This window comes from Astyanax mexicanus, chromosome 4, assembly GCF_023375975.1.
Source record: "Astyanax mexicanus isolate ESR-SI-001 chromosome 4, AstMex3_surface, whole genome shotgun sequence".
Classification (NCBI taxonomy): Eukaryota; Metazoa; Chordata; class Actinopteri; order Characiformes; family Acestrorhamphidae; genus Astyanax; species Astyanax mexicanus.
Genome location: NC_064411.1, coordinates 14,514,267 through 14,537,172, shown reverse-complemented (window position 1 = coordinate 14,537,172; position 22,906 = coordinate 14,514,267). Strand labels below are relative to the sequence as shown.

The window sequence follows — 22,906 nt, the reverse complement described above, 5'->3', positions numbered from 1 at the left end:
TCTGGGGTGTCCAAACTTTTGACCCGTGGCTCCATTACACACAGTACTGGGGCTCTGGGGTGTCCAAACTTTTGACCCGTGGCTCCATTACACACAGTACTGGGGCTCTGGGGTGTCCAAACTTTTGACCCGTGGCTCCATTACACACAGTACTGGGGGGCTGGGGTGTCCAAACTTTTGACCCGTGGCTCCATTACACACAGTACTGGGGGGCTGGGGTGTCCAAACTTTTGACCCGTGGCTCCATTACACACAGTACTGTGGCTCTGGGGTGTCCAAACTTTTGACCCGTGGCTCCATTACACACAGTACTGGGGGGCCGGGGTGTCCAAACTTTTGACCTAATGCTGTTTTATCCCATAGCTGCTCCATTACACACAGTACTGGAGTTCTAGCTACCTGTCCTTCGATCTAGCTGCCGTCCTCCGATTGGCCCCATTCATTCCAATGGGGCCACTTCGTACGACATTCGTACGAAATCCGTACGTCGTAACGTTTCGTAACGCATATTTTCGGAAAGAGCTCAATAAGTTCTACAGGTCCTCAATTGGTTTCATCTTCGTATTTCAAAAATTGCGACGTCCACGGGCGTGCAAAGTTCTGCCCATTCATTGTCAATGGGCAAAAAAACGCGTACTTACGAAGTTTTTACGAAAAACGTAAGTCCGATCGGAAAGCTGTATACAAGCCCACCATTCCCGATATGGACGCACGTTTTCTCTTTTGAACGAAGTCGATATTTCGAAAACTGCGGCACTAGTTAACCGGACAAAAAACAGGTGGAATAATAATAATAACTAGATTGCAGTTCCTACAGAAACTGCGAGTGTGATTGCAGTGCTGGCTGGTATCTGCTATGGTGTTGCTAAGGTGTTGCTAAGTGGTTGCTAAGGTGTGGCTATGGTATCCGGGGTGGTTGCTAAGGTGTTGCTAAGTGGTTGCTAGGTGGTTGCTAAGGTGTTGCTAGGCAGTTGCTAAGGTGTTGCTATGGTATCTGGGGTGGTTGCTAAGGTGTTGCTAGGTGGTTGCTAAGGTGTTGCTAGGCGGTTGCTAAGGTGTTGCTATGGTATCCAGGGTGGTTGCTAAGGTGTTGCTAGGTGGTTGCTAGGTGGTTGCTAAGGTGTTGCTAGGCGGTTGCTAAGGTGTTGCTATGGTATCCGGGGTGGTTGCTAAGGTGTTGCTAGGTGGTTGCTAGGTGGTTGCTAAGGTGTTGCTAGGCGGTTGCTAAGGTGTTGCTATGGTATCCGGGGTGGTTGCTAAGGTGTTGCTAGGTGTTTGCTAGGTGGTTGCTAAGGTGTTGCTAGGCGGTTGCTAAGGTGTTGCTATGGTATCCGGGGTGGTTGCTAAGGTGTTGCTAGGTGGTTGCTAGGTGGTTGCTAGGGTGTTGCTAGGCGGTTGCTAAGGTGTTGCTATGGTATCCGGGGTGGTTGCTAAGGTGTTGCTAGGTGGTTGCTAGGTGGTTGCTAGGGTGTTGCTAGGCGGTTGCTAAGGTGTTGCTATGGTATCCGTGGTGGTTGCTAAGGTGTTGCTAAGTGGTTGCTAGGTGGTTGCTAAGGTGTTGCTAGGCGGTTGCTAAGGTGTTGCTATGGTATCCGGGGTGGTTGCTAAGGTGTTGCTAGGTGGTTGCTAGGTGGTTGCTAGAGTGTTGCTAGGCGGTTGCTAAGGTGTTGCTATGGTATCCAGGGTGGTTGCTAAGGTGTTGCTAGGTGGTTGCTAGGTGGTTGCTAGGGTGTTGCTAGGCGGTTGCTAAGGTGTTGCTACGGTATCCGGGGTGGTTGCTAAGGTGTTGCTAGGTGGTTGCTAGGTGGTTGCTAGGGTGTTGCTAGGCGGTTGCTAAGGTGTTGCTATGGTATCCAGGGTGGTTGCTAAGGTGTTGCTAGGTGGTTGCTAGGTTGTTGCTAGGGTGTTGCTAGGCGGTTGCTAAGGTGTTGCTATGGTATCCGGGGTGGTTGCTAAGGTGTTGCTAGGTGGTTGCTAGGTGGTTGCTAAGGTGTTGCTAGGCGGTTGCTAAGGTGTTGCTATGGTATCCGGGGTGGTTGCTAAGGTGTTGCTAGGTGGTTGCTAGGTGGTTGCTAGGTGGTTGCTAGGCGGTTGCTAAGGTGTTGCTATGGTATCCGGGGTGGTTGCTAAGGTGTTGCTAAGTGGTTGCTATGCGGTTGCTAAGGTGTTGCTAGGCGGTTGCTAAGGTGTTGCTATGGTATCCGGGGAGGTTGCTAAGGTGTTGCTAGGTGGTTGCTAGGTGGTTGCTAAGGTGTTGCTAGGCGGTTGCTAAGGTGTTGCTATGGTATCTGTGGTGGTTGCTATGGTGTTTCTAGGTGGTTGCTAGGTGATTTATATGCATAAATTAGATTAAATGGTGTTTGCACGTTGCTACGCAACGTGCAAATACATCAATTAGCTATGCACGCTAGGTTGCTCTGGCCGTTCGGGGGTGTCCAAACTTTTGACCCGTGGCTCCATTACACACAGTACTGGGGGGCCGGGGTGTCCAAACTTTTGACCCGTGGCTCCATTACACACAGTACTGGGGGGCCGGGGTGTCCAAACTTTTGACCTAATGCTGTTTTATCCCATAGCTGCTCCATACACTCACAGTACTGGAGTTCTAGCTACCTGTCCTTCGATCTAGCTGCCGTCCTCCGATTGGCCCCATTCATTCCAATGGGGCCACTTCGTACGACATTCGTACGAAATCCGTACGTCGTAACTTTTCGTAACGCATATTTTCGGAAAGAGCTCAATAAGTTCTACAGGTCCTCAATTGGTTTCATCTTCGTATTTCAAAAATTGCGACGTCCACGGGCGTGCAAAGTTCTGCCCATTCATTGTCAATGGGCAAAAAAACGCGTACTTACGAAGTTTTTACGAAAAACGTAAGTCCGATCGGAAAGCTGTATACAAGCCCACCATTCCCGATATGGACGCACGTTTTCTCTTTTGAACGAAGTCGATATTTCGAAAACTGCGGCACTAGTTAACCGGACAAAAAACAGGTGGAATAATAATAATAATAATAATAATAACTAGATTGCAGTTCCTACAGAAACTGCGAGTGTGATTGCAGTGCTGGCTGGTATCTGCTATGGTGTTGCTAAGGTGTTGCTATGGTATCCGGGGTGGTTGCTAAGGTGTTGCTAGGTGGTTGCTAGGGTGTTGCTAGGCGGTTGCTAAGGTGTTGCTATGGTATCCGGGGTGGTTGCTAAGGTGTTGCTAGGTGGTTGCTAGGTGGTTGCTAAGGTGTTGCTAGGCGGTTGCTAAGGTGTTGCTATGGTATCCGGGGTGGTTGCTAAGGTGTTGCTAGGTGGTTGCTAGGTGGTTGCTAGGGTGTTGCTAGGCGGTTGCTAAGGTGTTGCTAGGTGGTTGCTAGGTGGTTGCTAGGGTGTTGCTAGGCGGTTGCTAAGGTGTTGCTATGGTATCCGGGGTAGTTGCTAAGCTGTTGCTAGGTGGTTGCTAGGTGGTTGCTAGGGTGTTGCTAGGCGGTTGCTAAGGTGTTGCTATGGTATCCGGGGTGGTTGCTAAGGTGTTGCTAGGTGGTTGCTAGGTGGTTGCTAAGGTGTTGCTAGCCGGTTGCTAAGGTGTTGCTATGGTATCCGGGGTGGTTGCTAAGGTGTTGCTAGGTGGTTGCTAGGGTGTTGCTAGGTGGTTGCTAGGGTGTTGCTAGGCGGTTGCTAAGGTGTTGCTATGGTATCTGGGGTGGTTGCTAAGGTGTTGCTAGGTGGTTGCTAGGTGGTTGCTAGGGTGTTGCTAGGCGGTTGCTAAGGTGTTGCTATGGTATCCGGGGTGGTTGCTAAGGTGTTGCTAGGTGGTTGCTAGGTGGTTGCTAGGGTGTTGCTAGGCGGTTGCTAAGGTGTTGCTATGGTATCTGTGGTGGTTGCTAAGGTGTTGCTAAGTGGTTGCTAGGTGGTTGCTAAGGTGTTGCTAGGCGGTTGCTAAGGTGTTGCTATGGTATCCGGGGTGGTTGCTAAGGTGTTGCTAGGTGGTTGCTAGGTGGTTGCTAGAGTGTTGCTAGGCGGTTGCTAAGGTGTTGCTATGGTATCCAGGGTGGTTGCTAAGGTGTTGCTAGGTGGTTGCTAGGTGGTTGCTAGGGTGTTGCTAGGCGGTTGCTAAGGTGTTGCTACGGTATCCGGGGTGGTTGCTAAGGTGTTGCTAGGTGGTTGCTAGGTGGTTGCTAGGCGGTTGCTAAGGTGTTGCTATGGTATCCGGGGTGGTTGCTAAGGTGTTGCTAGGTGGTTGCTAGGCGGTTGCTAAGGTGTTGCTATGGTATCCGGGGTGGTTGCTAAGGTGTTGCTAAGTGGTTGCTATGCGGTTGCTAAGGTGTTGCTAGGCGGTTGCTAAGGTGTTGCTATGGTATCCGGGGAGGTTGCTAAGGTGTTGCTAGGTGGTTGCTAGGTGGTTGCTAAGGTGTTGCTAGGCGGTTGCTAAGGTGTTGCTATGGTATCTGTGGTGGTTGCTATGGTGTTTCTAGGTGGTTGCTAGGTGATTTATATGCATAAATTAGATTAAATACATCAATCAGCTATGCACGCTAGGTTGCTCTGGCCGTTCGGGGGTGTCCAAACTTTTGACCCGTGGCTCCATTACACACAGTACTGGGGGGCCGGGGTGTCCAAACTTTTGACCCATGGCTCCATTACACACAGTACTGGGGGGGGCCGGGGTGTCCAAACTTTTGACCTAACGCTGATTTATCCCATAGCTGCTCCATACACTCACAGTACTGGAGTTCTAGCTACCTGTCCTTCAATCTAGCTGCCGTCCTCCGATTGGCCCCATTCATTCCAATGGGGCCACTTCGTACGACAATCGTACGAAATACGTACGTCGTAACTTTTCGTAATGCATATTTTCGGAAAGAGCTCAATAAGTTCTACAGGTCCTCAATTGGTTTCATCTTCGTATTTCAAAAATTGCGACGTCCACGGGCGTGCAAAGTTCTGCCCATTCATTTTCAATGGGCAAAAAAACGCGTACTTACGAAGTTTTTACGAAAAACGTAAGTCCGATCGGAAAGCTGTATACAAGCCCACCATTCCCGATATGGACGCACGTTTTCTCTTTTGAACGAAGTCGATATTTCGAAAACTGCGGCACTAGTTAACCGGACAAAAAACAGGTGGAATAATAATAATAATAATAATAATAATAATAAGAATAAGACTTAAGAAGAACAATACTGTGATTGCATTACTGCAATCACACTAATAATAAGAAGAAGAAGAAGAAGAAGAATAAGACTTAAGAAGATCAATACTGTGATTGCATTACTGCAATCACACTAATAATAATAAGAAACAGACTTAAGAAGATCAATAGTGTGATCTGCAATCACACTAATAATAATAAGAATAAGACTTAAGAAGAACAATACTGTGATTGCATTACTGCAATCACACTAATAATAGATTGCAGTTCCTACAGAAACTGCGAGTGTGATTGCAGAGCTGACCGGGGTACCCAAACTTTTGACCAGTTGCTCCATTACACACAGTACTGGGGCACTGGGGTGTCCAAACTTTTGACCCGTGGCTCCATTACACAGTACTGGGGCTCTGGGGTGTCCAAACTTTTGACCCGTGGCTCCATTACACACAGTGCTGGGGCTCTGGGGTGTCCAAACTTTTGACCCGTGACTCCATTACACACAGTGCTGGGGCTCTGGGGTGTCCAAACTTTTGACCCGCAGCTCCATTACACACAGTGCTGGGGCTCTGGGGTGTCCAAACTTTTGACCCGTGGCTCCATTACACACAGTACTGGGCTCTGGGGTGTCCAAACTTTTGACCCGTGGCTCCATTACACACAGTGCTGGGGCTCTGGGGTGTCCAAACTTTTGACCCGTGGCTCCATTACACACAGTGCTGGGGCTCTGGGGTGTCCAAACTTTTGACCCGTGGCTCCATTACACACAGTACTGGGGGGCCGGGGTGTCCAAACTTTTGACCTAATGCTGTTTTATCCCATAGCTGCTCCATTACACACAGTACTGGAGTTCTAGCTACCTGTCCTTCGATCTAGCTGCCGTCCTCCGATTTGCCCCATTCATTCCAATGGGGCCACTTCGTACGACAATCGTACGAAATCCGTACGACGTAACTTTTCGTAACGCATATTTTCGGAAAGAGCTCAATAAGTTCTACAGGTCCTCAATTGGTTTCATCTTCGTATTTCAAAAATTGCGACGTCCACGGGCGTGCAAAGTTCTGCCCATTCATTTTCAATGGGCAAAAAAACGCGTACTTACGAAGTTTTTACGAAAAACGTAAGTCCGATCGGAAAGCTGTATACAAGCCCACCATTCCCGATATGGACGCACGTTTTCTCTTTTGAACGAAGTCGATATTTCGAAAACTGCGGCACTAGTTAACCGGACAAAAAACAGGTGGAATAATAATAATAATAATAAGAAGAACTAGATTGCAGTTCCTACAGAAACTGCGAGTGTGATTGCAGTGCTGGCTGGTATCTGCTATGGTGTTGCTATGGTATCCGGGGTGGTTGCTAAGGTGTTGCTAGGTGGTTGCTAGGGTGTTGCTAGGCGGTTGCTAAGGTGTTGCTATGGTATCCGGGGTGGTTGCTAAGGTGTTGCTAGGTGGTTGCTAGGTGGTTGCTAAGGTGTTGCTAGGCGGTTGCTAAGGTGTTGCTATGGTATCCGGGGTGGTTGCTAAGGTGTTGCTAGGTGGTTGCTAGGGTGTTGCTATGGTATCCGGGGTGGTTGCTAAGGTGTTGCTAGGTGGTTGCTAGGTGGTTGCTAGGGTGTTGCTAGGCGGTTGCTAAGGTGTTGCTATGGTATCCGGGGTGGTTGCTAAGGTGTTGCTAGGTGGTTGCTAAGGTGTTGCTAGGCGGTTGCTAAGGTGTTGCTATGGTATCCGGGGTGGTTGCTAAGGTGTTGCTAGGTGGTTGCTAAGGTGTTGCTAGGCGGTTGCTAAGGTGTTGCTATGGTATCCGGGGTGGTTGCTAAGGTGTTGCTAGGTGGTTGCTAAGGTGTTGCTAGGCGGTTGCTAAGGTGTTGCTATGGTATCCGGGGTGGTTGCTAAGGTGTTGCTAGGTGGTTGCTAGGTTGTTGCTAGGCGGTTGCTAAGGTGTTGCTATGGTATCCGGGGTGGTTGCTAAGGTGTTGCTAGGTGGTTGCTAGGTGGTTGCTAGGGTGTTGCTAGGCGGTTGCTAAGGTGTTGCTATGGTATCCGGGGTGGTTGCTAAGGTGTTGCTAGGTGGTTGCTAGGTGGTTGCTAGGGTGTTGCTAGGCGGTTGCTAAGGTGTTGCTATGGTATCCGGGGTGGTTGCTAAGGTGTTGCTAGGTGGTTGCTAGGGTGTTGCTAGGCGGTTGCTAAGGTGTTGCTATGGTATCCGGGGTGGTTGCTAAGGTGTTGCTAGGTGGTTGCTAGGTGGTTGCTAGGGTGTTGCTAGGCGGTTGCTAAGGTGTTGCTATGGTATCCGGGGTGTTTGCTAAGGTGTTGCTAGGTGGTTGCTAGGTGGTTGCTAGGTGTTGCTAGGCGGTTGCTAAGGTGTTGCTATGGTATCCGGGGTGGTTGCTAAGGTGTTGCTAGGTGGTTGCTAGGTGGTTGCTAAGGTGTTGCTATGGTATCTGGGGTGGTTGCTAAGGTGTTGCTAGATGGTTGCTAGGTGGTTGCTATGGTGTTGCTAGGCGGTTGCTAAGGTGTTGCTATGGTATCCGGGGTGGTTGCTATGGTGTTTCTAGGTGGTTGCTAGGTGATGTATATGCATAAATTTGATTAAATGGTGTTTGCACGTTGCTACGCAACGTGCAAATACATCAATCAGCTATGCACGCTAGGTTGCTCTGGCCGTTCGGGGGTGTCCAAACTTTTGACCCGTGGCTCCATTACACACAGTACTGGGGGGCCGGGGTGTCCAAACTTTTGACCCGTGGCTCCATTACACACAGTACTGGGGGGCCGGGGTGTCCAAACTTTTGACCTAACGCTGATTTATCCCATAGCTGCTCCATTACACACAGTACTGGAGTTCTAGCTACCTGTCCTTCGATCTAGCTGCCGTCCTCCGATTGGCCCCATTCATTCCAATGGGGCCACTTCGTACGACATTCGTACGAAATCCGTACGTCGTAACTTTTCGTAACGCATATTTTCGGAAAGAGCTCAATAAGTTCTACAGGTCCTCAATTGGTTTCATCTTAGTATTTCAAAAATTGCGACGTCCACGGGCGTGCAAAGTTCTGCCCATTCATTTTCAATGGGCAAAAAAACGCGTACTTACGAAGTTTTTACGAAAAACGTAAGTCCGATCGGAAAGCTGTATACAAGCCCACCATTCCCGATATGGACGCACGTTTTCTCTTTTGAACGAAGTCGATATTTCGAAAACTGCGGCACTAGTTAACCGGACAAAAAACAGGTGGAATAATAATAATAATAAGAAGAAGAAGAAGAAGAATAAGACTTAAGAAGAACAATACTGTGATTGCATTACTGCAATCACACTAATAATAAGAAGAACTAGATTGCAGTTCCTACAGAAACTGCGAGTGTGATTGCAGTGCTGGCTGGTATCTGCTATGGTGTTGCTATGGTATCCGGGGTGGTTGCTAAGGTGTTGCTAGGTGGTTGCTAGGGTGTTGCTAGGCGGTTGCTAAGGTGTTGCTATGGTATCCGGGGTGGTTGCTAAGGTGTTGCTAGGTGGTTGCTAGGTGGTTGCTAAGGTGTTGCTAGGCGGTTGCTAAGGTGTTGCTATGGTATCCGGGGTGGTTGCTAAGGTGTTGCTAGGTGGTTGCTAGGGTGTTGCTATGGTATCCGGGGTGGTTGCTAAGGTGTTGCTAGGTGGTTGCTAGGTGGTTGCTAGGGTGTTGCTAGGCGGTTGCTAAGGTGTTGCTATGGTATCCGGGGTGGTTGCTAAGGTGTTGCTAGGTGGTTGCTAAGGTGTTGCTAGGCGGTTGCTAAGGTGTTGCTATGGTATCCGGGGTGGTTGCTAAGGTGTTGCTAGGTGGTTGCTAAGGTGTTGCTAGGCGGTTGCTAAGGTGTTGCTATGGTATCCGGGGTGGTTGCTAAGGTGTTGCTAGGTGGTTGCTAAGGTGTTGCTAGGCGGTTGCTAAGGTGTTGCTATGGTATCCGGGGTGGTTGCTAAGGTGTTGCTAGGTGGTTGCTAGGTTGTTGCTAGGCGGTTGCTAAGGTGTTGCTATGGTATCCGGGGTGGTTGCTAAGGTGTTGCTAGGTGGTTGCTAGGTGGTTGCTAGGGTGTTGCTAGGCGGTTGCTAAGGTGTTGCTATGGTATCCGGGGTGGTTGCTAAGGTGTTGCTAGGTGGTTGCTAGGTGGTTGCTAGGGTGTTGCTAGGCGGTTGCTAAGGTGTTGCTATGGTATCCGGGGTGGTTGCTAAGGTGTTGCTAGGTGGTTGCTAGGGTGTTGCTAGGCGGTTGCTAAGGTGTTGCTATGGTATCCGGGGTGGTTGCTAAGGTGTTGCTAGGTGGTTGCTAGGTGGTTGCTAGGGTGTTGCTAGGCGGTTGCTAAGGTGTTGCTATGGTATCCGGGGTGTTTGCTAAGGTGTTGCTAGGTGGTTGCTAGGTGGTTGCTAGGTGTTGCTAGGCGGTTGCTAAGGTGTTGCTATGGTATCCGGGGTGGTTGCTAAGGTGTTGCTAGGTGGTTGCTAGGTGGTTGCTAAGGTGTTGCTATGGTATCTGGGGTGGTTGCTAAGGTGTTGCTAGATGGTTGCTAGGTGGTTGCTATGGTGTTGCTAGGCGGTTGCTAAGGTGTTGCTATGGTATCCGGGGTGGTTGCTATGGTGTTTCTAGGTGGTTGCTAGGTGATGTATATGCATAAATTTGATTAAATGGTGTTTGCACGTTGCTACGCAACGTGCAAATACATCAATCAGCTATGCACGCTAGGTTGCTCTGGCCGTTCGGGGGTGTCCAAACTTTTGACCCGTGGCTCCATTACACACAGTACTGGGGGGCCGGGGTGTCCAAACTTTTGACCCGTGGCTCCATTACACACAGTACTGGGGGGCCGGGGTGTCCAAACTTTTGACCTAACGCTGATTTATCCCATAGCTGCTCCATTACACACAGTACTGGAGTTCTAGCTACCTGTCCTTCGATCTAGCTGCCGTCCTCCGATTGGCCCCATTCATTCCAATGGGGCCACTTCGTACGACATTCGTACGAAATCCGTACGTCGTAACTTTTCGTAACGCATATTTTCGGAAAGAGCTCAATAAGTTCTACAGGTCCTCAATTGGTTTCATCTTAGTATTTCAAAAATTGCGACGTCCACGGGCGTGCAAAGTTCTGCCCATTCATTTTCAATGGGCAAAAAAACGCGTACTTACGAAGTTTTTACGAAAAACGTAAGTCCGATCGGAAAGCTGTATACAAGCCCACCATTCCCGATATGGACGCACGTTTTCTCTTTTGAACGAAGTCGATATTTCGAAAACTGCGGCACTAGTTAACCGGACAAAAAACAGGTGGAATAATAATAATAATAAGAAGAAGAAGAAGAAGAATAAGACTTAAGAAGAACAATACTGTGATTGCATTACTGCAATCACACTAATAAGACTTAAGAAGAACAATACTGTGATTGCATTACTGCAATCACACTAATAATAAGAAGAATAAGACTTAAGAAGAACAATACTGTGATTGCATTACTGCAATCACACTAATAAGAATAAGACTTAAGAAGATCAATACTGTGATTGCATTACTGCAATCACACTAATAATAATAATAAGAAGAAGAAGAAGAAGAAGAAGAATAAGACTTAAGAAGAACAATACTGTGATTGCATTACTGCAATCACACTAATAATAATCTGTTATATTATTTTAAATATTAGGTGATAACTCAGACATTGCTTGCATAATTTTTCTAACAACAGTAGCTGTAATGTGGAGTAATATGTTTAGGTTGTAAAATCACCTTATAATAATAATTTACTTTTAATTAAAAGTAATTTCCACAAATGTTGTTCTAGGAAACTATTGGGTGGGCTTGGGTTCATATTGGCAAATGTGTCCCCCCCAATATCAAGCCCGCTCCTACGCCCTTGCAGACACATGCACATTTGTGGCCTGCTGGAGGTCATTTTGCAGGGCTCTGGCAGTGCTCCTCCTGTTCCTTCTTGCACAAAGGCGGAGGTAGCGGTCCTGCTGCTCGGTTGTTGCCCTCCTACGGCCTCCTCCACGTCTCCTGGTGTACTGGCCTGTCTCCTGGTAGCGCCTCCAGCCTCTAGACACTACGCTGACAGACACAGCAAACCTTCTTGCCACAGCTCGCATTGATGTGCCATCCTGGATGAGCTTCACTACCTGAGCCACTTGTGTGGGTTGTAGAGTCCGTCTCATGCTACCACGAGTGTGAAAGCACCACCAACATTCAAAACTGACCAAAACATCAGCCAGACAGCATAGGTTCTGAGAAGTGGTCTGTGGTCCCCACCTGCACAACCACTCCTTTATTGAGTGTGTCTTGCTAATTGCCAATAATTTCCACCTGTTGTCTATTCCATTTGCACAACAGCAGGTGAAATTGATTGTCAATCAGTGTTGCTTCCTAAGTGGACAATTTAATTTCACAGAAGTTTGATTTACTTGGAGTTTTATTGTGTTATTTGAGTGTTCCCTTTATTTTTTTGAGCAGTGTATATATTGCTGTGAGGCTTTATAACCACCACCTCCCCAGGCGGCGCACTAGACGCTCTAAGTTATAAATGCACTCCACACTTTACTCATCCATTGTATGTATGTTTTTCTTACATTTAATCATATTTGTGTCCTTTTTGCACTCTTTTCCTTTTATTGTTTGTGCTGCTGAAACAATGTGGGATAATAATAAAGGCTATCTATCTCTCTTACACCATTGAAGTGGCACCAGGAGTCCTATGGAGACGACACCTCGATCAGCTGAGGAGGACACTATGCCAGTCAGTAAAGAGTCACCTGAGGTGTTCATAACACCTCCTGCTGTTCCGGAGCTGTCTACTCCTGATGAGTCAAGAGTATTATAAAGTGTTACCCTTTTACACTCTAATTTCTCAGACATTTATTAGTGTTCTGTAGCTATCGTGTTTAAACATTGTGATAAAAGTTCATATTTCCCTCTGTGTTATTATACACTTAGCCCTGACCGGCTTGTAGCGTAAGCTAGGCTGGTTAGCTAAATTAACTAGCTAATGCTAGCTATCCTAGCTAGGTTAGTCAAAATACATATATTTTAACATTATTAATAAATACTTTCGTGTATTTGTCTTTATTAGTCGACTGTCTAACTGAATAAACAGAGTTTAAATTAATAGTGGCGTTTTTTGCTGTATGTTCACCTTATATTTCACATTATATTGATTACAATGACCTACCTCAGAACGAGCTTTAAAGCCGCTCCTCTGCATGTGCAGCTACCGCTTTACTGCCACCTAGAGGTGACCAAGTTATGTGGTTATCATAGAGTCCTTTTATCAGGATACATTTGCCTTGAGCAACACCTTAATCAACTCATTATTTTTCAGCATTAAAATAATTGAATGCATGTTATTATTTTTATAATATTTGCAAGTTTTTCAGCTTTATTTCACACTAGGAGTAACTTAACCAAAATCTAATTAATCTAAGCCAAATTTAATAAAAAATGTTTGTCATTTATTTGATCAAATATTTTAGCATTAAACTTTTAATGCCTTCCTTTTAGCAAAAAATATATAGATAAACAAAAATATAAAAAACAAATAAAACTAGATATGCATTTCCAGATGGCAAATGTGAAATAATAAAAGGCATAAAAATTTGAAAGTTATTTTAGAAAGTCAAAGTTTAGATTGATATGCCCAAAGATGTTGCAAATCTTTACACTACAATAAATATATAATTATTATAATGTATATGATCTCTCAACATTGTGATTATCTAACTACTTACTGGTACTCCTCTGAAATTGTAAACGCTCAGGTTTAAAACCAAACAAAAATTCAACAGCAGACCCTATTTCCCAGAAGAAGTTTACTGCAGTCATCAAATGATCACTAATCATTAAAACTTTAATAAATACGAAAAAATCTAAGTTAACGTATTAAAAAACACAATAATCCCTCAATATTACAATATTACAATAAACAATATTAAATCAACCTGAACAGCCTAATAAAACATTACAAAAACTCTTCATTTTTTGTCCTGAAAAGGAAGAAGTGAAAACATTTAGTATTGTTTTGATGTACAAAACATGAGCATGGAGTAATTAAAGCACTTAATACCTCCACGAACTAAGCAACACCAAGTGTGTTTACTGTGTTTTATTAAGCAGTATCTCAGTATTAGTGGACTAGAATGTGTGTAAAAGTGACGTTAGGTGTGACCCACATTTACATTCACATATTGTACTATAGTGTTGTAGTCTGATAAACCCATTTCAACCACCTAAACAGTTTGTCCAGATGATTGAAGATTTTATGAATTTATGATGACTTCACATTTTTCAGGTTGAGGACAAGATTAGGGCCGATATTTAGGTGCAATATTTAAAGGTGAATTTAAAAATATATGCAAGAATTCCCTTAGTCCAGATGATTTAAACAAGAGGTTTAAATTACACATTGAAAACACATTACTGTATCAAGTTAATCGTTTCATTTATGTAAATTCTCTGAGGTAACCTTAAAGAACCTTTTCATACTCACTTTATATCAGACCATGCCTGATATGACAGCGTAGCTTCAGCTCCATTCCTGTGTCGAGGAGGAGGACAAAGTTCTCCTCTGTTTCCATCACGCCCTCTATAACCACAGCCGTCTCAAACGCAGAGGAGATCACGCCTACAGATAGAAAACACAAAGACAGCTTTCATTAAAAGACAGCAACAGGTACATATACAGAGATAAATGTAAAACATATTTGTTCCAAATATCTATGATTTGAATAAGTATAATCAGTTTACTAATTTAAAGTGTTTACAATGATTATGTTTGAAGTTTTGTGTCTTGTAGTCATTTTACCCTGTCAGTTGTGTTTTGGGAAAGTTTTTGGACATATCCCAAATACATTATGCGTAATATGTTTGATATTTTATAAGATGCGATTAATGCTAAGTTTCAAATTACTTTCATAACACAACCTATCTATCAATCCTCTCTTGTAGAGGAGTAGAAAGGACCATCGTGGTTATGGGTTGTCTTTTTAAAGTCTCTTGCATAAAATATAAATGTACACAGTAAAAAATGTCTACAAATATATATATATATATATATATATATATATATATATATATATATATATATATATATTTTTTTTTTTTTAGAAACATTTTGAAATGAGCATAACTGGTCCCTGTTAAAAGGGGTGACAATGGGTGCATGTAAATCATTATATAATATTTAATTAGTAAATATATATTTAAGTTATTGTAAGTATAAGCATATATTTCATAAATGAAAAAATATAAAAACAGCTACTAATTCAAAGCATTCGTCTGTGTTTTTCAGTTGCTATATGACTCATATCTGACTGACAGAGGTACATACCAATCAAAGTATTTTATTAAGAATAAATAATTATATATTTTTATATAGTAGAACAGTTTCAAACATTCACTCGAAACAAACAAATAAAACTGTAAACCTTTGTAAGTTTTGTAAATAATAGTAAATTACCAAGATTCTGACTTTTAAACACAGATTGAGTAAATACTACTACTACTACTACTACTACTACTAATAATAATAATAATAATAATACATACAAGATAAAGTTCTTAAAAGAAAAAAAATACTCTGTACCCCAATTTAGATTTTTTAAAGCTATCTACTTTCCTATGTACTTAGCTAAGTACAGTACGTATAACAATTTATTTTATAGTTTTTAGTTATAGTTAGCTAAATGCAGTAGATTTAGCTAACTAATACAGTAGTCCACAGCTAGCTAATAATAATTACTTGTAACGTTATATTAATGAATGATGCTTCATTTGAACTCTGCCTATCGTGTCTGCATTTGGGTCTACCCGTTTAACCACACTGTGTGTGTGTGTGTGTGTGTGTGTGTGTTTGAGAGAGAGAGACAGAATAATACATATGCTGCTAATACTGAATAATAGTTATCTGTCATCAGATATTTTCTAAAGTTAGAATAAAACAATTGAAAGCAGTACTGAGTTAGCTGTGTGACGGGAGCTGTGCTGAACTGTGTTGAGCTATGAAAAGGTCCTGGCTGACCCATGTCTATAAATCTGATGTAAAAATAAAAAAGCTTCATAAAGTAATAAAGGGAAATAAAATTGAAGATTGGTTCTAAAGAAACCCTCAGTCATACATGAATTAACATAGAAAATGAATGTGTGTCATTTTTGACCCACATGTATTCAAAAAGCAGGTAAGTTAAAAAATAAAATAAGGATGTATGATGATCAAAAACAAGTTAATTGAGGAAAACCTTAAATTCTGAATGGCTGAATTAATTTATTGCTAAGTATCGTAGCTTACAATTTACAAAGAAAATGAATGTTGCGCATTAGAGGGTTAAAAGTGAGGTGTGACTATTATTTTTTTTTATAAAATGGGTTATGAAAGTGGCTCAGAGAGCAATGACAATATTTCAGCTAATTTACAATGCTTTAGGAGCACTGAAGGTAGAGGTGCATTTGTTGAATTGACATATGAATAATATTTTAACACAATCAATGCCAATTACCCATCTATGTGTTTATTCTAACATGGCTTAAATTAATTAGTAAACTTGCCCAACAGAATGCACGTTTTACTCATTATTTTATTTGTAATTTTTTGCTTACATTGCAGTCACATTACCTAATTTTTTAAGTTATCTTAATATTCAAAACAAATACTTAATACATTTTTAACCCCAGTTGGCATGAAAAGCTAGTATAAAGTGTTTTTTCTTGGAAACAGATCAGTGTTTACCCAGCTATTAAAACACTTACTGGTGTTATTTGCCCCTGCAGGGTCACAAAGCCTTTTGCAGATCTGACCTCCTCAAGCTTTGTCTCCATGCTTGGTGGACAGAGTAGCTCTGTGCTTTCTCCACAATTTCTTTTCCTACAGGCATGTTACTCGTTCTGTATATATCTGTGTTTGCGTTTATGAATGCCTTCTGGTTCTTTATTAACAGATTTTAAACAAATATGTGTGATCAAGGGTCGCTTTGTGGTCATTTTCCTCTGTAAGGGATAAGGAGAACACTGACCACCCATCCCTCAGTGCTCAGTGTTTAGTTACAAACTCAGCTGAAACTTTCTCCTTGAAACTGAAGGACCCTGCAGTGGACTGGGTGACTTTTGCAATGCATTTAAGATGAATGGAACAGCCCTTGTGGTAGAGTGAGGCTCTCCTGAAGTTTTGTTCCATCTAAAAAAAACACAATAATAATAATAATTATAATTTAGGGTCAGAGAGTAGGCAGGGTGCACAAATATCCCAAGCCATTTTTAATAATAATAATAATAATAATAATAATAATAATAAGAAGAAGAAGAAGAAGAAGAAGAAGAAGAAGAAGAAGAACATGCTGATCTACAGATCTATAAATACATTTTAACTAGTCTTATTACCAGGATCATGAATATAATTTTTGCTAGGTATATGTTACCTTTGATTTTCATGGAATCTCACATAATTCCCATTTCTACTACAGAAAATTAAATTACTCAAATTAGCATTTGTACTATTCAGAATTTAAGTTACAGGTGTTATATTTAGATCTCTATATACAAAATGCACTTCGTGCTAGTGAAAACATTATTTACACATTTGATATCAGATGAACGTCAGTACATTATTAATTCATATTGTTTAAGAATTTCTCCTAATAAAATAATATTAAAAGTAATTTTAGATAATGGTAACTGAAAGCCTATGTAAACGTATAATATTGTTACATGAAGTAAGCCATCTTGGCAAGCAACTCATAAGATTATGAATATATATTTATATAATATATATCTTTAGATTTGGTATAATCATTAGTGAAATTAAGAGGTCTGTAGTTTGATATTTTACATGTAAGAAAGGATGTATACCACTGGTTTATTTTTAGGCTAAACCAACTTTTCCATACTGCTTTCAAGCAAATGTAAAAATGCACGATAGGGATTGGTTCTTTGGTTGCTGTGGGAGAATGATTGGTGAGATGTTTAACAAAAGTACATTTAATCCAATGGTTGGAATTTAAGTAACTTTAACATTTAGTCGTTCGCAGGATAAATAAGCTAAAGTCTGAGGCTTTTTTCCTCCTTTTTGATTTTCCCTCTGAACAGCTGGGATGTACTGGAGTTACTATAAAAGCAGCAGCTGTGAGCCGCACAGAATGAGCCAAACGAAGCACCCACTTAGCAGAGCAGTGAGAGGTACCGAAAGTCTAGATAACCTGACAGTTAACAGATAACAAAGCTCGCATTAGCTACTTAGCCTGCTAAGTTAGTTAGCTAAATAGTTAACGCTAGCCTTGTTAAGGTAGCTAGCCAATGCTAGCTAACTAGCTAACACTAGCTATATGAAGCTAGCTACCCAGCAAGCCTTTTAACTTTTAACGTAACTTGTTTATCAACAAAACCGTGCCTGGGTGTTTCAATATCTATTTAAATTATGTACGTTTCATTCAGTCTTAATGAACTCTGGACTTTACATGCTAAATATTTAAATGTATATAAACAGGCTAGTTAATGGGATGGCAATACCTGCTGTTGACGGGCTGCAGGGTTTCTGCATGGACCTCACATAGAGAGAGAATAGACACCTCCAAAAATTCTGGCTCTCAGACAAGCATCTGAAAAGTTCTGCTCAGGGTTCTGCAGGGAAGATCTCTGAGCAAATGGTCCACGTTAGCCTCCTGACAGCAAATACACTCGGTTTCAGTCGGCACGGCAGTGCAGTGACCGCATCTGCACCAGGTAAAGTTAGTGTTACCGACCCTCTCCACCTGTACAGGAACCGCTGGCTGCTCCTCTGTATAAAACGGAGTTTGTACCAATAATCTGTCTCGTCTCCTCACCGGCTCGAACACATAAACCATTGCGTTTCTAGGAAACAGATCAAAACCCCGTTCAGCTTCGTCTTCATCCATAATCTCGATAAACGACAATTTATTTTCCTTAACCGTGACTCAAAGCTATGTACTTGGGCTCTTCAACCAACCAACCTAGTGACGTCACTAGTGCTGCACGGGCAACATGGCGGCGCACTAGCTCAAACGTTTAGGGTTGTAACAAACATAAATATATTATAATTTAGTGTGTAAATATTTTGTATTAAAAATGACCACCAAATAAATTCTATTACATTTAATCCCTTAGAAAACAAACTGAAATGTTTCTTGTCCACTTTTGCAATTTAACAAAATTAAAATCACCTCATATCTATCAAGGAAATTGTAATTAATCATGTCAATAATGATTGTGGTTTTCCTATACTTTTAAAAACATCTCTCTACTGAACTAGTCAGGCCCTAATGAATGCAATTATCCCTTTGTGCAGCAAATAGAGTAATGATGATAATGATCACAATAATAATAATAATTATAGCTATTATAAGTGTTACCACTAACAGGACCCACTACACCACAACTTAGGTGACTGTGAAGCTCAGATGGTTTAAATGCTTCAGGTAAAGGAGAAATCTGTTGTGAAACTGACTTGCATTGAAACATGACGAGTATGAATAGTTGAATAACCCACCTCAATTCTTCCCCAGTATTTCCAAATACAGTGCTTTTATCCAATGTTCCCAGAAGACTTACACAACTAGCAATATGATATGGACCATAGCATTACTCATGCAAAGAAATTGCTATTTTTAAACCTTTAACAAGCTCAGAGTAGCGCCACACTTCATTAGTAGAATTCTGAGAGCCCTAAAATTTTAACTGAGGCACTGAGATCTAGGAAAATGCACAGATATTTTATTAAAAAGGACACATTACACTTAAGTTAGGGGGACAGATTTCAAAATTGTCACTAAAAATGCAAGAATATTAGAGATGTTTCCAACAACATCTGGAATTTTCGTTTCGTTAGTTCGTTTTGCAATCTGAACCCTAACCTACCAATTTGTTTGGGCATTTTCAAAGCTCTCACAAAACTTTTACAGACAACTACAACTCCTGGGGGTGAATGGAGGTGGAAAAACGTCCATTTCACACCGGATTTCTCCTTTGGGTGGCAGTTAGTATTTACCAAATAATAACATAAGTCAGTCTCAGGATGGATAGGTTCCAGGTCACAGAAAGGTTATCAACCATATCGTGAAAAAACACACTGAGATTGCAGATCTTGCGATCTTAAAGCGTTTTTTATGAAACACAGATGAGTACATATAGAGGTGAAGCAATACAAAGATAATAGTTGGTACTGGATAAAAACAATCAATTAACTAAATTAACTGGATATTCTTAGTAACTTTGGAGATTAAAAAATCTTAAGCAAGATATATCTAATAAGAAAAAAAAAAAAAAAAAAGAGTATAAAACTTGAGTAATACAATTAACTTGAGTAATATCAATAAACATCATCCCTGGATAAGATTCATTTTGCTGAAACTGTAAAATCCATTGTTAAATTCAGTTCATGTTTGTTTCTGGTGGAACGTGTCCCAAGTGACAAAGTGAAACATTTGTGTAGGATAAGGTGTTTGCACTTTTAATTGCCGTGGAACAAATTTGGGATAGTTTTCTCTCTTGTGTGAATACGCTGGTGTATTTTGAGATCACTCTGTCGAGTATAACTCTTCCCACAGTCTGAGCAGTAATATGGTTTCTCTCCTGTGTGAATGCGCTGGTGTTTTTTGAGATGACTGTGATGATTAAAACTCTTCCCACAGTCTGAGCAGTGATACGGTTTCTCTCCTGTGTGAATGCGCTGGTGATTATTGAGAGTACTCTGTTCAGTAAAACTCTTCCCACAGTCTGAGCAGTGATACGGTTTCTCTCCTGTGTGAATGCGCTGGTGTATTTTGAGATTACTCTGATAATTAAAATTCCTCCCACAGTCTGAGCAGTAATACGGTTTCTCTCCTGTGTGAATGCGCTGGTGTATTTGGAGAGTACTTTGTTGATTAAAACTCTTTCCACAGTCTGAGCAGTGATACGGTTTCTCTCCTGTGTGAATGCGCTGGTGTATTTGGAGAGTACTTTGTTGATTAAAACTCTTTCCACAGTCTGAGCAGTGATAAGGTTTCTCTCCTGTGTGAATGCGCTGATGCAGTTTTAGATTCCCTAGTCTACTAAAACTCTTCCCACATTCTGAGCAGTAATACGGTTTCTCTCCTGTGTGAATGCGCTGGTGCAGTTTTAGATTCCCTAGTCTACTAAAACTCATCCCACAGTCTGAGCAGTAATACGGTTTCTCTCCTGTGTGAATGCGCTGGTGTATTTTGAGATGAATCTGTTGATTAAAACTCTTCCCACAGTCTGAGCAGTGATACGGTTTCTCTCCTGTGTGAATGCGCTGATGCAGTTTGAGATTACTCTGTTGAGTAAAACTCTTTCCACAGTCTGAGCAGTGATACGGTTTCTCTCCTGTGTGAATTAGGGTTGCAACGGTATGAGATTTTCACGGTATGATAACCGTCTCGGAAAATACCGCGGTATCACGGTTATCACGGTATAACAGTTTGTTACATATATTATTAAACTGACCCTTAAAGAAATTACAACAAAGTTTTTTTTGTTCAATTAACTATTTATTGTAGAAACTACACCATCAGGTGAAGGAAACCATGTTTTTCCACTACTCTTAAGGGCATTAAGAGTGTATATATATATATATAAAAAAAGTTGGTATATAACCAGATACTGCAGAAAGAGGGGATTTATTTCTGACATGATCCTCACAATAGAGATTTCTATTTTAAGGCTTTCACACCTTAAAACCTTCAACATATGAAAAACAGGCACGTCAGAATTTGAAAATGAACGCATGTAAATGAATGGCGTCTTTCACATCCAGTCCGGCCAGGACCTTTACACGGACACGTGAATCCATTGAAGCATGCACTTCACGCCTGTACCTGCGTGCCCAAATTTCGGATAACTCAGCGCTTTTGCGGGCGCTTACCGCATGGGCTGTGCACGACTACATAGAGGTTTTATTTAGGTTCAGATTAAAATTATAAACTGAACACATACTTTGCGCTGCACAGCAGGGTGGTGTTCTCGGAGATGGAGAACAGGTTTGATGTATTTCCTCCTTTAGCTGTGACTACGGCCACATTGATTACAAGCTTGTTGATTACAAGATTACAAGTCTGTTTTCAGGCTGTTTGAATGAGCGAAATATGATCAGAATTATGTTAATTAACACTAACATAGAAGCATAGAACTATTATTTAATAAAAATGATTTTTAAGAACAGCTAAACACAGTGCGGAGAAGTTCACGTGCGAGAGAGAGAGACACAGAGAGAGAGAGATTTGCGTGTTCTGATGTGAGCTACTCACAGGTAAAGGTTCTCTTTTATCTCCTCGTGCTCATTTTAGTCCAATTCATAATTCTGCAGTTTCTCAGTGTTTTCTGTCGTATTTTGCGGCTAGCGCGAGCGCTTACAACTAACACCGCGGACCGCGAGGTGCAGCCGCGCTGCCGCTGTTATGCCGAATCCGACTCCCTGCTCAATCCGACTCCCGCTTCGCGGACAGAATCGGCACAACACCTCCCGCTGTAGAACTGCGGGAGTGAAAACAGCGCTTATAAATAAGTTAGTTAAGTTTCACTTTCAGTTTTCGTTATTTGTCTGGTTCTGGTTCGGGCAGAGAATCTAAGCTCTAGTCTGATGCACTTCTGCCATTCTCACCGCTGTGTGCTGAGTAGCTGAAGCGGAGCAGAGTTGCGCATGCGCGGGTGACTTTCTCCGCTGGCTTGAGTTTTACCGGTAATAAGCAAACACACACGGTATGATAACCGTGCATTTTAATACCACGGTATACCGTGAAACCGGTTACCGCTGCAACCCTAGTGTGAATGCGCCGGTGTTTTTTGAGATCACTCTGTTTAGTAAAACTCTTGACAGAGTGCTGATGTTTCTCCATGTCGGGACTTGGCTTTATTTGTCTGTTAAATGTATCAAACAATTTCTGCGTGTTCTGGAGATTCTTCAGGACAGCTTGTGCTTCATCTCTTTCAGCAGTTTAACATTGATCTTTGATAAATATCTTGGTTGTTGGTGATTAATTTCAGGAGAATATTTTCATTTCTGGAAAACACACAAAAAATGCAGTTAAATTAAAATAATTACATTTAATTCAAATAAAATCAGGCCAATAAACTGAAGAGAACTGCCTGAATCAGTTACACTATACAGCCAAAACTACTGGGAATCTTCATATTACCATAAAAGCTTTTGTACTTTCATCTCATTCTAAGTGAGTGATGTTATCCTTTAATCTGAAGCTTTGAGGCGTGTGCCGAAAAAACGAAACACATTGGTTCAGATCACATTGCCGATGCTTGATTCGTTCTACGTTGATCACGTGACCAATGATTTCCGAAGCTTTTTCCTTTACACTAAATTATAAGATTTCATACATAATAAACAGACAGTAATCCAAATCAATGCTTCAAGTTCAAGACGTGTGTTTTTTGGAAATGTAGATCAAAATTCTTTAAATATAAAAAAACACAAATGAAAATTTGGTTAGAAATGTACATGTAATTGTGCTTTTTACCCAGAAAAATGCAGTTCCACATCAATGGCTTAACTGAATCGTTTACTAAATCAGTATAGCGGACACAATGGTGTATCACAGCATCGGGTCGAAGCCCAACTTCATCTGCAGAGCCAGAGAGCAGCATAAGCTCTACACCAGCAGATTCAGAGCAGCAGCTCCAAGACCAGTGGCAGTTTTACAGAAGCTAACGTTACCCACAATTTCATCAACTCTAACTAAATGTTACTAAAGCCTGTAAACCAGCTATCTGAACAATATGTATCTTGTGTATCT

The 22,906-nt window shown here is 42.0% G+C and overlaps 2 protein-coding genes across 2 annotated transcripts in view; one reads left to right on the top strand and one right to left on the bottom strand.

Moving 5' to 3' along the window:
* Positions 1 to 22,906, top strand: part of LOC125801169 (zinc finger protein 585A-like) — a 418,011-nt gene that overhangs the window by 52,318 nt on the left and 342,787 nt on the right. The window lies entirely within an intron of this gene.
* Positions 19,452 to 20,490, bottom strand: LOC125801549 (zinc finger protein 239-like; the record flags this gene model as incomplete). The annotated part of the gene is made up of 1 exon (XM_049478385.1): positions 19,452 to 20,490. A coding segment is annotated over one exon (882 nt), but the record flags the coding sequence as incomplete, so codon positions are not given.